We start from the raw sequence: 17,500 nt of genomic DNA, 5'->3' as shown, positions 1-17,500 counted from the left end.
CCTGTCTGGGGATTTGTAGTGCACAAAAGGCCTGCTGAGAGCTGGCCCCAGTCCAGCAGCGGCGGCCGCAGCAGAGGCGGAGAGGCCGGGGGCGGAGAGGCCGGGGCCAGGGCTGGAGAAGCTGGCCGAGGGGTTACGGAACGTCAGGCTCCTGTCACTGCCCACCGGGGACAAACCGTAGTGGTTCTCAGGGTAGCTCACCGGCCTGGAGGAGAGAGGAGAGGAGAGGAGACAGGAGAGGAGAGGAGAGGAGAAGGGAGGGGAGGGGAGGTGAAAATGGAGAGGAGAGTAGAGGAGAAAAGAGAGAGGAGAGGAGAGGAGAGAAGAGAGGAGAGAAGAGAGAGGAGAGGAGAAGAGAGATGAGAGAGGAGGAGGGGATAGGAGAGGAGAGAGGAGAGGAGAGGAGAGGAGAGGAGAGAGGAGAGAGGAGAGAGAGAGGAGAGGAGAAGGAGGGGAGAGGAGAGAGGAGGAGAGGAGAGGAGAGGAGAGGAGAGGAGAGAAAGGAGAAGAGAGAAGAGGAGAGAAAGGAGAAGAGAGAAGAGGAGAGAAAGGAGAAGAGAGAAGAGGAGAGAAAGGAGAAGAGAGAAGAGGAGAGAAAGGAGAAGAGAGTAGAGTAGAGTAGAGTAGAGTAACTTTATTGATCCCCAGGGGGAAATTCAGGTATCCAGTAGCTTACATAAATACACAAATACACAAAAGCCCACATGGACATTTCAAGACAAAAATAAACACAGGAATAGTCATCAGGGTGGGGAAAATAAAATAAAATAATAGAGATAATAAATGTATAAAAGGTAATTGTGCAAAAAGACATTCTGTGAGTTGGGATAGACCAATGCAGAAAAACATACTCTGTCAGTTAAGGTAGACAACAAGTGTTGATGGATACATATATGATATAGTATAGTATGTAGAAGTAGGCAGTGTACAGAGTATGATAGGGGTTGAACATTCTTACAATGTCACAGTAAAGTACAGGTAAGTGTATTAGGCAAGCACACACACACACACACACACACACACACACACACACACACACACACACACACACACACACACACACACACACACACACACACACACACACACACACACACACACACACACACACACACACACACACACACAAAGAGGTTCCCCAGTAACCAGAAGAGAGAAGAGGAGAGAAAGGAGAAGAGAGGAAGGAGAGAAAGGAGAAGAGAGGAAGGAGAGGAGAAGGGAAGGGAGAGGAGAGAATGCTTTTTATAGTCACTATAGACGTGTACAATGTAAACTACACATATTTGTCATGAAATTCAAAGAATGTTTATAATTACTCTTATGACAATGATTGTTATTATTATTACTACTGTATTATTAGTTTTATTAACAGCACAACATGGAGTACACCAGCCTGGGAGAGAGCAAAGAAGACTTCAGGGTAAAACACACTTTAATTGCAGAACAGAAAGCAATCATTAATTCTATGGCTAAAATTACCGGGAGTTTGTTACCAGACTAAGTGATTATGACCAATAGGGTCAAAGACGTCCAAAATGAAATTGTCCTTCAGTGTAACGGATACCTTCTGCTGACTGTAACTGTAAAAAAAAACATGATTTTTAAATTGTTTCAAGTGAATGGATGACTGCCGAGGCTTTCATGAATTCACTGGAAAAAATAAATAAATAAAAAGTCATGTTTTTTACAGTTACAGTCAGCAGAAGGTATCCGTTACACTGAAGGACAATTTCATTTTGGATGTCTTTGACCCAATAGCAAAGGCACTAACGGTATGTCAGATTTCATGCATGACCTGCATCCAGCCTGTAATGCCTACTGTATGGTAGATCAAAGCACAGGATTAGCAAGCAAGCCTTGGGCGTCCTCTCATCTAGCTACTGTAGACACAGGCTTGGGGCTTATGGAGGGGAACAATGCCTGATCTCTCTGTGACAAAGGTAACCTCCCTCCCTCCCTCCCTCCTTCCCCCTCTGTCTGTCTGTCTGTCTGTCTGTCTGCCTCTCTCTCTCTCTCAGCGCCCTAAGGGAGCAGTGTGGCGAGGTGGTACCATGCTCAGGGTACCTTAGTCATGGAGGAGGATGGCGGGAGAGCACTGGTTAATTACTCCCCCCACCAATCTGGAGGGTCGGGAGTCGAACCGGCAACCTAATCACTTGGAATATGTGGAACTAAAGAATCTATTGTGCCCTTCACTGCCTGTACTACAGATGCCCAAGGTTAAATCAAAAATCGTCTAAGAGAAAAAGATGTGTTAAAACCTGTCCATCCAATGCAAAGGAGTGTGCTCAAAATTTGGTCTCCTAAGGGGGCGTTGTCCCTCCTTCTTCTTGTCTTTTCGTGGTGTTTGCACAAGACGCGCGCTACCGCCATCTCCAGTGCCAAGGGGACTCCATTTATTCTCAACCTCAAGACTCCGAAGGTCTCCTAATCTAAGGTCTCCTAGAGGGACGTTTACCCGACGTAAAGTGCATACCGGAAAAGAACCTGCCTGATTTATCTCTCTATCATACACGATTCTCTGGTTATATCCTCACCTCTTGGCAAGGTGCAGTGGCTCCCGGTACGGGATGGGCAGCATGTAATGTAATGTAATGTAATGTAATGTAATGTAATATCTCCTCACCTCTTGGCGAGGTGCAGTGGCTCCCGGTAAGGGATGGGCAGCATGTAATGTAAAGTAATGTAATGTAATATATCCTCACCTCTTGGCGAGGTGCAGTGGCTCCCGGTAAGGGATGGGCAGCATGTAATGTAATGTAATGTAATGTAATGTAATGTAATATATCCTCACCTCTTGGCGAGGTGAGGTGGCTCCCGGTACGGGATGGGCAGCATGTAATGTAATGTAATGTAATGTATCCTCACCTCTTGGCGAGGTGCAGTGGCTCCCGGTACGGGATGGGCAGCATGTAATGTAATGTAAAGTAATGTAATGTAATATATCCTCACCTCTTGGCGAGGTGCAGTGGCTCCCGGTACGGGATGGGCAGCATGTAATGTAATGTAATGTAATGTATCCTCACCTCTTGGCGAGGTGCAGTGGTTCCCGGTACGGGATGGGCAGCATGTAATGTAATGTAATGTAATGTAATGTAATGTAATATATCCTCACCTCTTGGAGAGGTGCAGTGGCTCCCGGTAAGGGATGGGCAGCATGTAATGTAATGTAATGTAATGTAATATATCCTCACCTCTTGGCGAGGTGCAGTGGCTCCCGGTAAGGGATGGGCAGCATGTAATGTAATGTAATATATCCTCACCTCTTGGCGAGGTGCAGTGGCTCCCGGTAAGGGATGGGCAGCATGCCCTTGTGTGGGCGTCCGGGGATGGCCATGGGCACCACGGGGGTCCAGCTGAGGGGCAGGGGGCTGCTGCCGGGGGGCCGCTCGAAGCGCCAGGGCTGCTTGCGCAGGCTGGTGGGGTAGCCGCCGGTACCCAGGGGCTCCGACTCGACCCCCCCACGGTGCTCCAGGCTCTTCATCTCGTGCTCCTCCGTGCAGCCCCTGCACCAACACACACAGACACACACACAGACGCACAGAGACACACATGCACAAACGTACGCACACACACACAAAACAAATGAATACAATGGTCATAACACCATTATGTCACACAAAATAAGTATGGCGATACTTTGTCATGAATCAATGCAGATATCATGAAAAGAGGTCATTGTCACAACGTTTTTTTTTGCACACCCCTAGTTGTAGAGGTAACCCACCTTGGCGTTGTTAACTTATATAATGGGCCATCTATAACTCTTGACATTCATTTTTTCCAAGAAGTTGAGTGCGCCCTTTGACAAAACTTGAGGATTACTTATAACAACTCGAACAACTACTGTTTTTTTGAAACCCCAAGTTGTCATGGTAACCCACCTGCGCGCCTCGCCCTCCTCGTAGGGCGGGATGATGACCACCTTGACGGTGTTAAGTTAGTTGTCATGGTAACCCACCTGCGGGCCTCGCCCTCCTCGTAGGGCGGGATGATGACCACCTTGACAGTGTTAAGTTAGTTGTCATGGTAACCCACCTGCGGGCCTCGCCCTCCTCGTGGGGGGGGATGATGACCACCTTGACTGTGTTAAGTTAGTTGTCATGGTAACCCACCTGCGCGCCTCGCCCTCCTCGTAGGGCGGGATGATGACCACCTTGACTGTGACGGAGGTGCGCAGCAGGTCGATCATCTGCTCGTGCGACAGCGTGACGGCGGCCACCTTGCAGATCTCCACCAATCGGCTGCCCTGCCGGAGCCCCGCCTGCCAGGCGAAGCCGTACTCCTCCACCTCCGAAACCGTGCCGTCCACGCGCACATGGAACCCCAGCTGGCCCAGACCGTTACGACGCAACGTCATGTCCACCGTCTCACAGCCCACCGTCAACGCCTGTGGAGGACAGAGGAGAGGGGAGAGAAGAAGAGGAGAGGAGAGGAGAGGAGAGAAGAGGAGAGGAGAGGAGAGGAGAGAGGAGATGAGAGAGGAGAGAAGAGGTGGAGGAGATAGGAAAGAGGAGAGGAAGAGGAAGGAGAAGGAGGGGAGAAGAGAAGAGAAGCGAGGAGGAGAGGAGGAGGAGAGCGCCACCATCATCAAATTCTAAGTATTCTATATGACTGGGAAAATTGCACTTTTCATAGGGGGATCTTCTCCATGGTCCGCCAGTTTGAATTCCCAGAAATAGACATTTTTAGCTGCAAAACGTCCTGCACTTTGATCTTACTGCTAAATATTAGCTGATTGTTTAAAAAAATAAAATCTGGCGATAGATAGCACAGTTTCAATGAGCAGCATAGTTGCAATACCTTCTCTGGCCACCATCCTACACAGTGCACCTTTAAAAGGCCTGTTTTTGTGTGTGTGGAATATTTCATGTAATTTTTGTTTGCCTTATCGCCCACCCCTAGTATAGATAAAAAACAACATCACACAACCCAACTCCTCCGCACACGACCCAAATGAGAGAAGTAACAGTCTGCATGGGGGGGAGGATTGCTTGACATCCCAACAATGTCAAAACGTTCTTGCTCTACAAACAAATCACCAGCAAAAAAACGAGCTAATCACAGGAGAGAGAAGAGCGTGGGAGGGATGGCCAGACGGGACGGGACGGGAAGGGAAGGGAAGGGGGGAAGGGGGGATACAACAACAACAATGGACTTCTTGTCCATCACGTATGAACTTCATGGCATGGGGCTTGATTGGAATCGTCTGGACGGTGGGAAGCTACGCTACGCATGCATGCTGTACTTCCAATACAGTTGTGACGCATTTTAATCAAACGTCACCATACTGTACCCACACTGCACCCACCCACGTGCTACACTGACGTTGGGATGAGATCATCAATCCATGAGCATTTCCAAGTCCAGAATGCCTGGCTTGGAGCCAGCCGCCAGACAGACAGTGTTTCTCTGAGGGCTTTTTTTTTCAGAGCAAGGCCCACTTTCCCGCCTTAAAAAACGTCCAAAGATGAATCCAAGTATCATGGATGCAGCAAAACTTTTACTAAATAATTAAGTCATATTTACTAGTATAACCACAGCAAGTTTTGTAGCTAAATAAGTCTATTTTTGGATATTCAAAATGGAGGACAATAGGGAAGATTCCCCTTTTCATGTAGGAAGAGCGCAAAAGTGCGAAGTATTCGTGAAAAAGGTAACATTTGTAAATGGGTACCGTGAATTCTGGAATAAAGCTATTAAAATATTACACAGTGCACCTTTAAGCACAAAGTGCTGGCAGAAAACAGTGGGAGGGATGACATTGTCATCTGAACAATGCCATGGAAGTCCATGTAAGTCCATGTTCTACATACCTAACAATAACAACACAAACTAGCCAATTAGACAAATGAGCTCGTAGCAGTAACACTTTGTCAGTGGGGGGTGGAGGCGTATGATGACATGGGAAGGAATGAGGTTGTAATTGTAATGTCAACAATGCCATGCCGTTCTCATACGCTTTATAACAGGGACGCCCCAAGCGGGGTTGCCAGATGAGACTGATGACTTCCAGCCCAAAAAAATGCTAACAATCTGCCTGGAAGCACTAAATCCCGCTAAAACTAAATTCTATTGATTTCTAATGTTTTTACCCGCAAACGGCCATCCTAAGCAGCCCAATTGGGCGGGAAACCACACAATCTGGCAACACTGGCCCCAAGCAGAGCTCCCATGTTTTTAAACTTATTAGCCATGTTTCAATAAAGGCTTTTTTTCCACAAGAAGAGTGCCTTGCACTCCCCTTTTTTGACAAGATATTGTTTTTTCCCCAACACCAAAGAGCACCTTCAAGATTTTCTCTGAACAATTCCCTGAGCACTTCAAATTTTCTCTCCACTTACTGGCCCCAAGTTGTTCACAGTATGGGCCCAAAAATGAACGGGGAGGGTGGAGGGTGCAGGAAAGGAATATGGGAAGAGTGCTGTGTGGGCCAAATATTAACACTCAGTAGAGCTGCAAAACAACACTACATGAAATATGCCACATAGGGGCCAAAAGTAACCAGTCCTGGGCCAACTTTGGCCAGAAGGCCTCAAATTGGGCAGCCGTGCTGAATAAATACCAGCACAAACGAGGTAGTCACACAACCAAGCTGCACAAACGATTAACAATCTCATGGTAGTATATTGTATTGACAGCAGTGTGGTTGATTTCAGTAGAGCAAGGGATTCAGTAAAGCAGTAGTCTCAAAAATACTGGATAAGAGAAAGATAACGCAAACCACGCCCACTCAATGCAAAAGCGTGGGCTCAAGTTGGGTCTCCTAAGGGGGCGCTGTCCCCCCCTTCTTCTTCTATTTTTGAGGTGTTAGCTCAAGACGTGCGCTACCGCCATCTACAGCGCTAAGGGGGCTTGATTTATTCTCAACCTCAGGACTCCGAAGGTCTCCTAACCGAAGGTCTCCTAAGGGGGCGTTCACCCGACATAAAGTGGATACCGGAAAAGAAACAAAATGACGCTTCTTCTTAGATCCACTTTCTTTGGTAGTCTTTTAGGGCTGGATTCATACCAGGTGTGTACACACTACAGAGTGCACACGCCAAGCTCTACTCAAGGTTTGGCATTTATAAAAAGTGAACTTGGCGGTAAACATGCACAACTCCATGCGTCGGTACGCTACTTAGTAAGTAAGTAAGTAAGTAAAACAAACAAACAAACAAACAAACAAACAAACAAACAAACAAACAAACAAACAAACAAGCAGGTAGTCAGGGGGGGCATGCTGCAGTGCGGGGTTCTCACCTTGAGTCTCTGCACGACCTCCCTGATGTCCTGGGCACAGCCCTCGGGCACCCGCAGCGCCACGTGGTCCCCGCGCCCGAAGTAGATCTTCAGCGCCAGCCTCTCCGGCGTCCAGCCGATGATGTCCGCACAGAAGCAGTTGAACACCACGTCCTTGGTGGTGCAGTCTGCCAGCAGCAGAAACTCCTCCGAGACCCCCAGCGCGCACGGCAGCTCGCCCAAACCCAATCCCGCCGCACTCCCGCCGGCCCCGAAGTCCTGCACGAGCACGCGCCAGCTCAGCGCCCCCGCCGCCCCCAGCTCCGCCCCCTCGCGGGGCCGCGTGCGCTCCTTGCGTTTGGAGGCGAGCGAGATGAGGTTGTTGAGCTTGCCCGAGGTGTCGAGCGGCGTGCTGGAGACGCAGTTCTGGGCCAGGTCGCGCAGGTACTCCTGCCGCGTGCGCGTGGCCATGGTGTGGAACTTGTCCGACTTGTGCGCCGCATTCTCGGCGTTGATGACCTTGGCGAGGAGGAAGCTGCGGAAGGCCTCGGGGTCGCGGAACGCCGCCAAGGGGTCGGCGCCTCCCGACGGGATGGGTGGGCCGAACGGGGGGACGTCCTTCATGCGGGTCACTGCCACACTGGAGATAGAGGAGGGGGGAGAGAGGAGGTGAAACATTAACATTGCAGCACTAAGTCTGATATCTCACTTATTCCAGACCCCAACACTTAAAGGGGACACACTAAGCATGTCTAATATGCTATATTTGTCTGTGGCTTTGTCTATTTAGTTATTTGAACATGTATTGTGTTTAGCATTTGATGTATGATGTGTAGGTTTATGTTTGTCCATGTTTGTTTGTTTTTTGTTTTGTTTGTAGGTGCGAGGGTTGATTGTTCTTCCAAAAAAAAAAAAAAAAACTGTACATCAATATCAATGTGAAACATTATTTGAGATCATCTTGCTGAATAAACAAACAAACAAAAAAACACTGACTGGACGGGTGTACCAGTGAACCAGCCTGTTGTCTTCCTTGTGTCAAATAATTAGAGGGAGGAAAAAAGAACAACACTAAAGCCCTTGTTCTACACTGGTCCAGTTTTCAAGTCTTCCTTTTGTCTTTCTCATGTCCAATTTGAACAATAGATCAGAGTGACCCACTTTAATAAATGTGTATCGAGTGGCTATTAGCCCATGGACACTGGGGACATCAGAGCAGGGGTTGATGAAGATGTGCTAGAACACATTGATGCACACACGCACACTAGTGTTGCCAGATTGGGCGGTTTCCCACCCAGTTGCTCTGCTTGGGATGGCCGTCTGAGGGTAAAAAAAGGGATTTGAGGGGTTTTTTTCTACCAATTTATGGCCATAGAAATTAGTTAAAATTGGGCAGGATTTAGTGCTTCCAGGCGGGTTTTGAACAATTTTTGGGCTGGAAATCACCACTCTCATCTGGCAACCCTGACATGCGCACGCACACACACAGACACACAAACACACACACACACAAACACACACACACACAAACACACACACACACACAAACATACACACACACACAAAAACACACACACACACACACACACAAACATACACACACACACACACACACACACACACACACACACACACACACACTGTGTGCAGTCACCTGTAGCTGGTGAGGTCAGAGCAGGGGTTGTGTACGCGTACGATGATGAAGACGTGCTGGAAGTGGGAGCGGATGTTCTGTGGCGTGAAGGGCAGCGCGCCGGGCTCCTGGAAGATGATGGTCACGATGTCATTTCCTATGTGCCTCTTCCTCAGGAGCTGCGAATTAGAGATATGGACACGGGCACGCACAGACAGAAACACAGACAGACACGCACGCACACACACACACAAACATGCACACACAGGCACACACAGGCACACTTTGATTAGTTTACTTGGAAGGATCAATGCTTAAAAAATGACCAATGATCTATGCTAAAAGCAATTCAGCTACCAGATATTAATACTGAGTTGTTGTGTCTTCAACACACACGCACGCACGCACGCACGCACGCACGCACGCACGCACGCACGCACGCACGCACGCACGCACGCGCACGCGCGCACACGCACACACACACACAGGCAACGCCTAAGCAAAACAGCTGTGTGTGTAATCGAGACAGAACAGGGCCAATGGAGAGGAGGGGAGAGAGGAGTAAAATATAAAGGGCCAAGGGAGAGGAGGAGAGAAAAGAGTAAGATAGAAAGAGTAAGGGAGAGGAGGAGAGAAAAGAGTACGATAGAATGGGTCAACAATGGAGGACAGAGGGAATCTTCAATAAACATCCTTCATAGGCTGAATGCTTTTTATAGATGCAGGTGCACTTCAAGTCAAGTCAAAGTCAAGTCAAGTTTATTGTCAATTTCTTTACATGCACTGGTCATACAAAGAATTTGAAATTGCGTTTCTTGCTAGGGGAAGAGAAAGGGGAAGAGAAAACTGCTGTCAGGTTGGATTTTTTCCCCCAATGTTTTGCACATGCTTCTATGACAAAAAAAGTAATTCATGGACTGCCAGATTTTCGGACCAACCGGAGAGCAACACAGGAGCCAGTGTACTGTACACCGTGGCAAATACCTCACTGTAATCAAATTGCAGATCTTCCTTCCGGTCTATGCATTGGTGCCATCATGCATACTTTTCCATAGACGACAGAATTTGAAATATGTGCAACTGTCTGATGATACACTTGATGCTACACTTGGCTTCCTTCAGTGCAGGTCAATGTACGGTACATGCTTATTATAATAACACTTTGCACGACTTCTCATTCACCTGACACATTTCAAATACAGAATGTCATCACGTCAACATTCAAACATAGTGTCTGTAACGGAAGTTATTAGAGACTGAGAGCAATTTACATTCCACATTGGTGACAAGTAATGACGGCTGACAATGTTAAGGAATGAAGGCAAGCGTCCAAAGCATCCTAAGGGCTTTAAATGGTGCATGCCAGCCAGTGTGGTGCTGACGACCAGTGGTGGCTGCTGTCTCTGAAAGTACATTAGGAAGCATTCTCCCTGAAGCTCTTACTGTGCAGACAGACAGCTTTGAAAGAGCTATAACACTGCTGAGTCCCGAACTGTAATCATAGATCAGTGGCGAGAAACGCGGCAAACGATTCAACCTGGAGCATTTGATCAGGGAGAGCGACCAAGCATAGTACCGTCCTGCCACACTGCTCCCTTTCAGGCGCCACTGGGGGCTGCCCCCTTGCAAGGGTGAGGCATAAATGCAATTTCATTGTGTGCAGTGTGCACTTATGTGCTGTGGAGTGCTGAGTCACAATGACAATTGGAGTTGGAGTTTCCCAATGGGCTTTCACTTTCACAGAAACCATGGAAACCGGCACACTACACTGGTCCAATGGAACTTCCAATGTTAAACACCAAGCCACGTAGCATTTTGGGATTCCTGTCTGCGCACACATTTGGGTATTTGATCAATTGAAAACCAATGTATGTATAAGTACATAAGGAAAACATTGTCCCTGTTGCTCTTCCAATGGCGGCCTCCCTTTCTCTCTCACCTGCTGTGGGTTGTTGGGCATGTAGGGCAGCATGGTGGAGACGTGGAACATGATCTCGTAGTCCTGGTAGGTGGTGTACACCGAGTGGGTACCCGTCGAGTCCGCTGCAGACACACAACACAACACACAAATACACACACAAGTCAAACACAATAACACATCCCACGAGGGATGACACTGTACATTACATTATACTTATCCAAAGCATGCATGTGTGTGTGTGTGCACATGTGTGTGTGTGCACGTGTGTGTGTGTGTGTGTGTGTGTGTGTGTGTGTGTGTGTGTGTGTGTGTGTGTGTGTGTGTGTGTGTGTGTGTCCAGTGCTACTCACTCTTGGTGTAGAGCTGTGCTCCGTACTTGGTGAAGCCCTTGAGGTGTGTGTGTGTGTGTGTGCATCCCCAGTGCTACTCACTCTTGGTGTCGAGCTGTGCTCCGTACTTGGTGAAGCCCTTGAGCGTGACCTGTTCCCCCAATAGTGTCAGGAAGTTACTGAAGGCAGGAGAGGCCTCCTCGTTATTGTACATCTCCTCCTCCGTGCTCTGGCCCGCACGACACAGCAGGATGCCCACCTTGTGCTTACGACTCAACTACACACACACACACACACACACACACACACACACACACACACACACACACACACACACACACACACACGGAGACACACACACACACGGAGACACACACACACACACACACACACACACACACACACACACACACACACACACACACACACACACACACACACGCACGCACGCACACACACACACACACACACACACACAAACAAAGAGACATTAACACAAATGCATGTAAATGTACAAATATGTATACAAACGCAATGTGTCACATACACGTGCACACACATCACATTTAGTTATGGTCAGGTTATGGTTATGGTCACAAACACACACACACACACACACACACACACACACACACACACACACACACACACACACACACACACACACACACACATACACACACACACACACACACATACACACACACACACACACACACACACACACAGACACACAGACACAGACACACAGACACACAGACACACACACACTCACGCATGCATGCATGCGCACACACACACGTACCCACACACGCACGCACGCACGCGCACACTCACACGGTGTTACCTTCACAAAAGCCACAGACAAATATATGCTAAAATTCACCAGCAACTCACAACAGCAAATCAGAACTCCACAGTAAATCATTCTGTGTCCAAAATCTACCAGCCACTTCTACATTAGCATTTGGCTGGTAATGGTTCTCACTTTTTTAATTGCCATTCAAAAAGTCTACACCCATCGCAGACAAATTTTTCCCCCCTTGTGCATCCCCTCATACCGACCTGACTTGACGTTGCACCAAAAATGTACAGTATCATTTATTAATCAATACATTATTAATAAAGATGTCAAAGTCCATACACTAGTTTAGCATGAAATGAACACTTCAGGCTCTGTCTGCCATGCAGGCTACATATTTGCTGCCAGAGCCCATTCAGCCTGTCTAATCAGCTTAATGCTACAGTACAAACACACACATACTGTACTACACTAACTTCAAAGTCCACGGCTACCATGCAGACAGGGCCGGATTAAGATGGCCTGGGACCCCCAGGCTACATGTTACTGTGGGGCCCGCCGGAAGGCCAACACCGCGAGAAAAGTACATATTAACAGCTATGAATTAAGGATAACATGTGTACCAACTGTATTCAACCAGACAGATATTTTTCCCCCCAATATTGCATTTTGTCACAATTCTGCAATTTTTCACTTTTGGTCAAACAGGGCCTCCCTGGTATAGTAGAGTCATAATTGGAGGTTCCGTGACCAACCTCTGGCAACAATGTTTTGATGATTGATTTGACCTCTATGGACCCTTTAAAAAAGATTTAGCCCCCATGTCCCTCGCAAAAATCCCGGGCTTTTTTGCTAGAGAGCCAAATTCAAAATGGCGTCCAGCGGCATCTCTAAAAAATAACTTTTGATCTGGATGACCTAGAATCATGTATGAAGGCACTTTTTCATACAAGCCAACCATGAGGATTCCAAATCTGACATCATTTTGGTTATAAAACAGCGAAATTCAAGATGGCCGCCATCTAGAACCGTTATTTTCGACCTTTTTAGGCCGTCACCGCCCAAAATTATCATATTTGGACTGGGAACCTCCCAATTTGTGTGACTCCATTTCTCATGTAAAGATATTGAGAGAATATCTGATCTACAAGCCCAGATTTCCTTACATTGGGAGGCGTAGTGGGCTTGTAGATGGGCTATTTTAACAATGTGTCTTTTTTGTAGGCTATTATTTGACAATTTGGCAGGTATTTTAGCATTGTTTGATGATTACTTTGGATGCAGTGATGGTCTTTTACTTTGAGAGTCCTTACATTATGACCCCACCACCCAAATCAGGGGGTCTTGACCCACAGGTTGAGAACCACTTATCTAGTTAAAAAAAGACCTTCACGTTTCACATTTTCCAAGCATTCTTGCATAGAGAAGCCCGTTGAGGAACTCGAGGCAAGAGCTGCTGAAATGGAAGAAGTGCGCTCACAGCAGTGATCAACTTGGTTGAAGATAGTCAGTTTGTGAAGCTTCCCGAGCTACAAGAACACTGTGTTGTTGAGGAATGTGTGGTCTTATTCAACCCCAATGGCACATACAGGAAGACGCAGAAGAGCAAGCTCATCTCGAAGATCTCCCTCCACCCTGTTTTGATTTAAGAATCCTATCTTGCTCTAATTCAGTCGTTCTCAAACTTTTCCCATCATTTGCCCCTCAGAGGGTCTGGATGCCTCCGTGGCCCCTCCCCCTTTTTGTGGGGTAAAAATCACTTCTGGCTGGCGCTATCATAGTTATGTCTGACCTGAGGTAAATTAGTAAATAAATGGTTTCTAAGCAAAAGCAGTACTTGCGCAAACTGATTTTGCGATTGCTGCGCAGAATTAAAGGAAAGGTGAGATAAAACAAAGAGGGACTGCAGTCGAATGCAGTGCAGATGTGTGTTAATTTCCTAATCTATTCAAATCAATGACAATGAATAATATAATGTTGGTGAGGGGGGCTTTAAACATATTGGCTTATTGGCCATATAGGAAATCTTATTTTTTGGGGGGGGGGCATATCACACTGTGATGCCTCCGCGCCCCCCCAGGAAGGCTTGCGCCCCACTTTGAGAAACTCCACTCTAATTGACATAGGCATGATCTGGAGGATGGGAACTCCATCAGCAGAAGATTGGCAGGCACAGGACGGCACCCTATACAAGTAGGTTGGGCTATGCCCAAAAGCTGTTATCCATCATCCTTGCCTTCTCATGCTCCCAGTATCATCGGTGCCAATGATCCCTACGATACACCATACTTAACAAAAGAAGACGAACAGGACCTGCGCATACATGGTAATGCACATACATACACATGAAATTGACAAGTTCCCATCTGCCAAGTCTTTCAAAATGTTATTGTGTAGTGTCAAAAACAAGAAAAAGACTACACCATTGAGCAGTCTGAAGCTCTTCACTGTTTATGATGGTCAATGACAATCAGGTTGTAGTGGCCCTGTTGTTATTGATGCAGCTGATACCGATGTCTACGGCAGCTTCCTGGCATGCTAAGCATTAAGAGAAACGAAGAGACTGTCCTCTTCCATGACCTGCTGACAAGAGATGGCAGACTGCATTGTGCAGCTACACTATTTTACAGGCTGTGATGCCAACTTACCTGTAGGGTTCTATGAAAAAGGAAAATCATCAGTACATGATAAGGTGATAAAGAGCTCTGTGGCAAGGCAGCAACTCCCGGTTGCCCTCTGTTCACCTTGAAGAGGGAGTACAACAGCTGCTTGTGTTCACGATACAGATGATCTATGCAGACAAGAAAAGTAGCACCATGGCTGAAGCCTGTGCTTCCAAGTCGAAGACCATGAAGAGAAAGTCTTTTATCTGTCTCCCTCCATATGCAGACAGCTTATGCCAACTCTGTCCCTACTTGCCGTATCTAGTGTGCCACCCCACACTAAAGAACTACCCCTCGCCACTCAAACATGGTTGAGAGTATAGCGTATAGCTTCCCCGGGTCCTGTATTCCCCGGTCTTTGTATGGGACTGAGGAACTACCGACCCTTTTCCTCAAAAGGGTCCCATGTTCCCCGAACAGTGGCAGCGAACAGTGGCAGCCTAACCCTAACCGTACAGTTTGCGAACAGTGGCAGCCTAACCCTAACCGTAACTCTAACAACAACCCTCGCTAGTCATGCGGCAGCAGTCTACTTGGAAGCAGCAGGAATAGAACCCCTTTTTGAAAAAAAGGGTTCTAAGTTCCCCGGTGGCGGGGGGACATAGGACTCGGGGAACATAGCTCCCGGGCAACATAGGGGTGACCCTGGGAGCTCATACACTGATGATTTTCCTTTTTCATAGAACCTTGAGTTGGCATCATGGCATTGTGCAGCTACACTGTTTAACAGGCTGTCTGCCATCTCTGTCAAAAGGTCACAGAAGAGGACCGTCTCTTTGTCTCGGTCTGACATCGGTATATCAGCTGCATCAATAACAACAGGGCCACTACAACCTGACTGTCATTGACCATCATTAACAGTGAAGAGCTTCAGACTGCTCAATGGTGTAGTCTTTTTCTTGTTTTTGACACTACACAATAACATTTTGAAAGACTTGGCAGATGGGAACTTGTCAATTTCATGTGTATGTATGTGCACCATGTATGCGCAGGTCTCGTTCGTCTTCTTTTGTTAAGTATAGTGTATCGTAGGGATCATTGGCACCGATGATACTGGAAGCATGAGAAAGCAAGGATGATGGATGACAGCTTTTGGGCATAGCCCAACCTACTTGTATAGGGTGCCGTCCTGTGTCTGCCAATCTTCTGCTGATGGAGTTCCCATCCTCCAGATCAGGGGTTCCCAAACTTTTTTCCCTGTGCACCCCCTTGTACATTTCAATGTGGTTCGCGCACCCCCTCAGCGAATATTTTGGTGTGCTGAATCTGATGGCCACACAAGTATGGATTCACTGCTCATTCACTGCATATTAAGCACAGTCGTTTTTGGGGAATTCTCTTTTCCAATAGCCTTGGAATTAAACTACACTTCAGATGGACCCTTCCAGCATACAATGCACCATACAATTAAAAACTACTTAATGTTCATTAATACTGGATAAAAAAACTACCATATCCGCCATTGCTCTATTCAGCTCCCGCACCCCCTTAAGGCAGGCCACGCACCCCTAGGGGTGCACACACCCCAGTTTGGGAAACCCTGCTCCAGAATATGCCTATGTCAATTAGAGCAAGATAGGATTCTTAAATCAAAACAGGGTGGAGGGAGATCTTCGAGATGAGCTTGCTCTTCTGCGTCTTCCTGTATGTGCCATTGGGGTTGAATAAGACCACACATTCCTCAACAACACAGTGTTCTTGCAGCTGGGGGAGCTTCACAAACTGACTGTCTTCAACCAAGTTGATCACTGCTGTGAGCGCACTTCTTCCATTTCAGCAGCTCTTGCCTCGAGTTCCTCAACGGGCCTCTCTGTGCAAGAATGCTTGGAAAATGTGAAACGTGAAGGGTTTTTCTACTAGATAAGTGGTTCTCAACCTGTGGGTCAAGACCCCCTGATTTGGGTGGTGGGGTCATAATGTAAGGACTCTCAAAGTAAAAGACCATCACTGCATCCAAAGTAATCATCAAACAATGCTAAAATACCTGCCAAATTGCCAAATAATAGCCTACAAAAAAGACACATTGTTAAAATAGCCCATCTACAAGCCCACTACGCCTCCCAATGTGAGGAATTCTGGGCTTGTAGATCAGCTATTCTCTCGATTATCTTCACATGAGAAATGGAGTCGCACAAATTGGGAGGTTCCGAGTCCAAATATGATAATTTTGGACGGTGACGGCCTAAAAAGGTCGAAAATAACGGTTCTAGATGGCGGCCATCTTGAATTTCGCTGTCAAAACAAAGTTTTATAACCAAAATGATGTCAGATTTGGAATCCTCATGGTTGACTCATATGAAAAAGTGCCTTCATACATGATTCTAGGTCATTCAGATCAAAAGTAATTTTTTAGAGATGCCGCCAGACGCCATTTTGAATTTAGCTCTCTAGCAAAAAAGCCCGGGATTTTTGCGAGGGACATGGGGGCTAAATCTTTTTTAAAGGGTCCATAGAGGTCAAATCAATCATCAAAACATTGTTGCCAGAGGTTGGTCACGGAACCTCCAATTATGACTCTACTAGTAGGAGGGGGCCCCTAGGCTGCAGCCATATCTAGCCTGTGCGTTAATCCGGCCCTGCATGCAGACCAAGCACAGCATACCTACTGCAGTTGTCACACGGGGTGGGAGCGGGCATATGTGGCCTTCATTTTCTTGGGAATCCCGAGATCCCGAACTTGACCCAATGTAAGGGCGGGATTTTTTTATGTTGATCTTGTGCGGAAGTAGCAAAGCCCGAGATACAGACAGACGGACACACACACAGACAGACAGACAGAGACAGACACAGAGACAGACACAGTATGTGACTCACCCCCTGCTCGTCTAGCTTGAGTAGCTGCTCCGTGACTTTGGGGGTGCTGAGTGCGAGGCGTAGGCAGGAGGGGTTCAGCTCGGGCACCACGTGCTCCAGCACCTCCTTGAGGGG

General features: G+C 47.3%; 1 protein-coding gene across 3 annotated transcripts in view; it reads right to left on the bottom strand.

Annotated features, from left to right (window-relative positions):
- The window catches only part of sipa1l3 (signal-induced proliferation-associated 1 like 3), a 63,262-nt gene that overhangs the window by 19,423 nt on the left and 26,339 nt on the right, over positions 1–17,500 (bottom strand). For all 3 annotated transcript variants that reach the window (XM_063205824.1, XM_063205826.1, XM_063205825.1), the window contains exons 5-12: positions 17,387–17,500; positions 11,210–11,384; positions 10,797–10,900; positions 8,879–9,036; positions 7,246–7,864; positions 4,116–4,390; positions 3,264–3,506; positions 2–205 (exon numbers count right to left, since the gene is read on the bottom strand). The exon at positions 17,387–17,500 is cut by the window's right edge and continues 75 nt beyond it. In XM_063205824.1, the coding sequence (XP_063061894.1) occupies positions 2–205; positions 3,264–3,506; positions 4,116–4,390; positions 7,246–7,864; positions 8,879–9,036; positions 10,797–10,900; positions 11,210–11,384; positions 17,387–17,500 (1,892 nt within the window). The remainder of the gene's footprint in view (position 1; positions 206–3,263; positions 3,507–4,115; positions 4,391–7,245; positions 7,865–8,878; positions 9,037–10,796; positions 10,901–11,209; positions 11,385–17,386) is intronic.

Source organism: Engraulis encrasicolus, chromosome 8 (genome assembly GCF_034702125.1).
Source record: "Engraulis encrasicolus isolate BLACKSEA-1 chromosome 8, IST_EnEncr_1.0, whole genome shotgun sequence".
Classification (NCBI taxonomy): Eukaryota; Metazoa; Chordata; class Actinopteri; order Clupeiformes; family Engraulidae; genus Engraulis; species Engraulis encrasicolus.
Note: the sequence above shows the minus strand (reverse complement) of the source record. Positions and strands in the feature narration are given on the sequence as shown.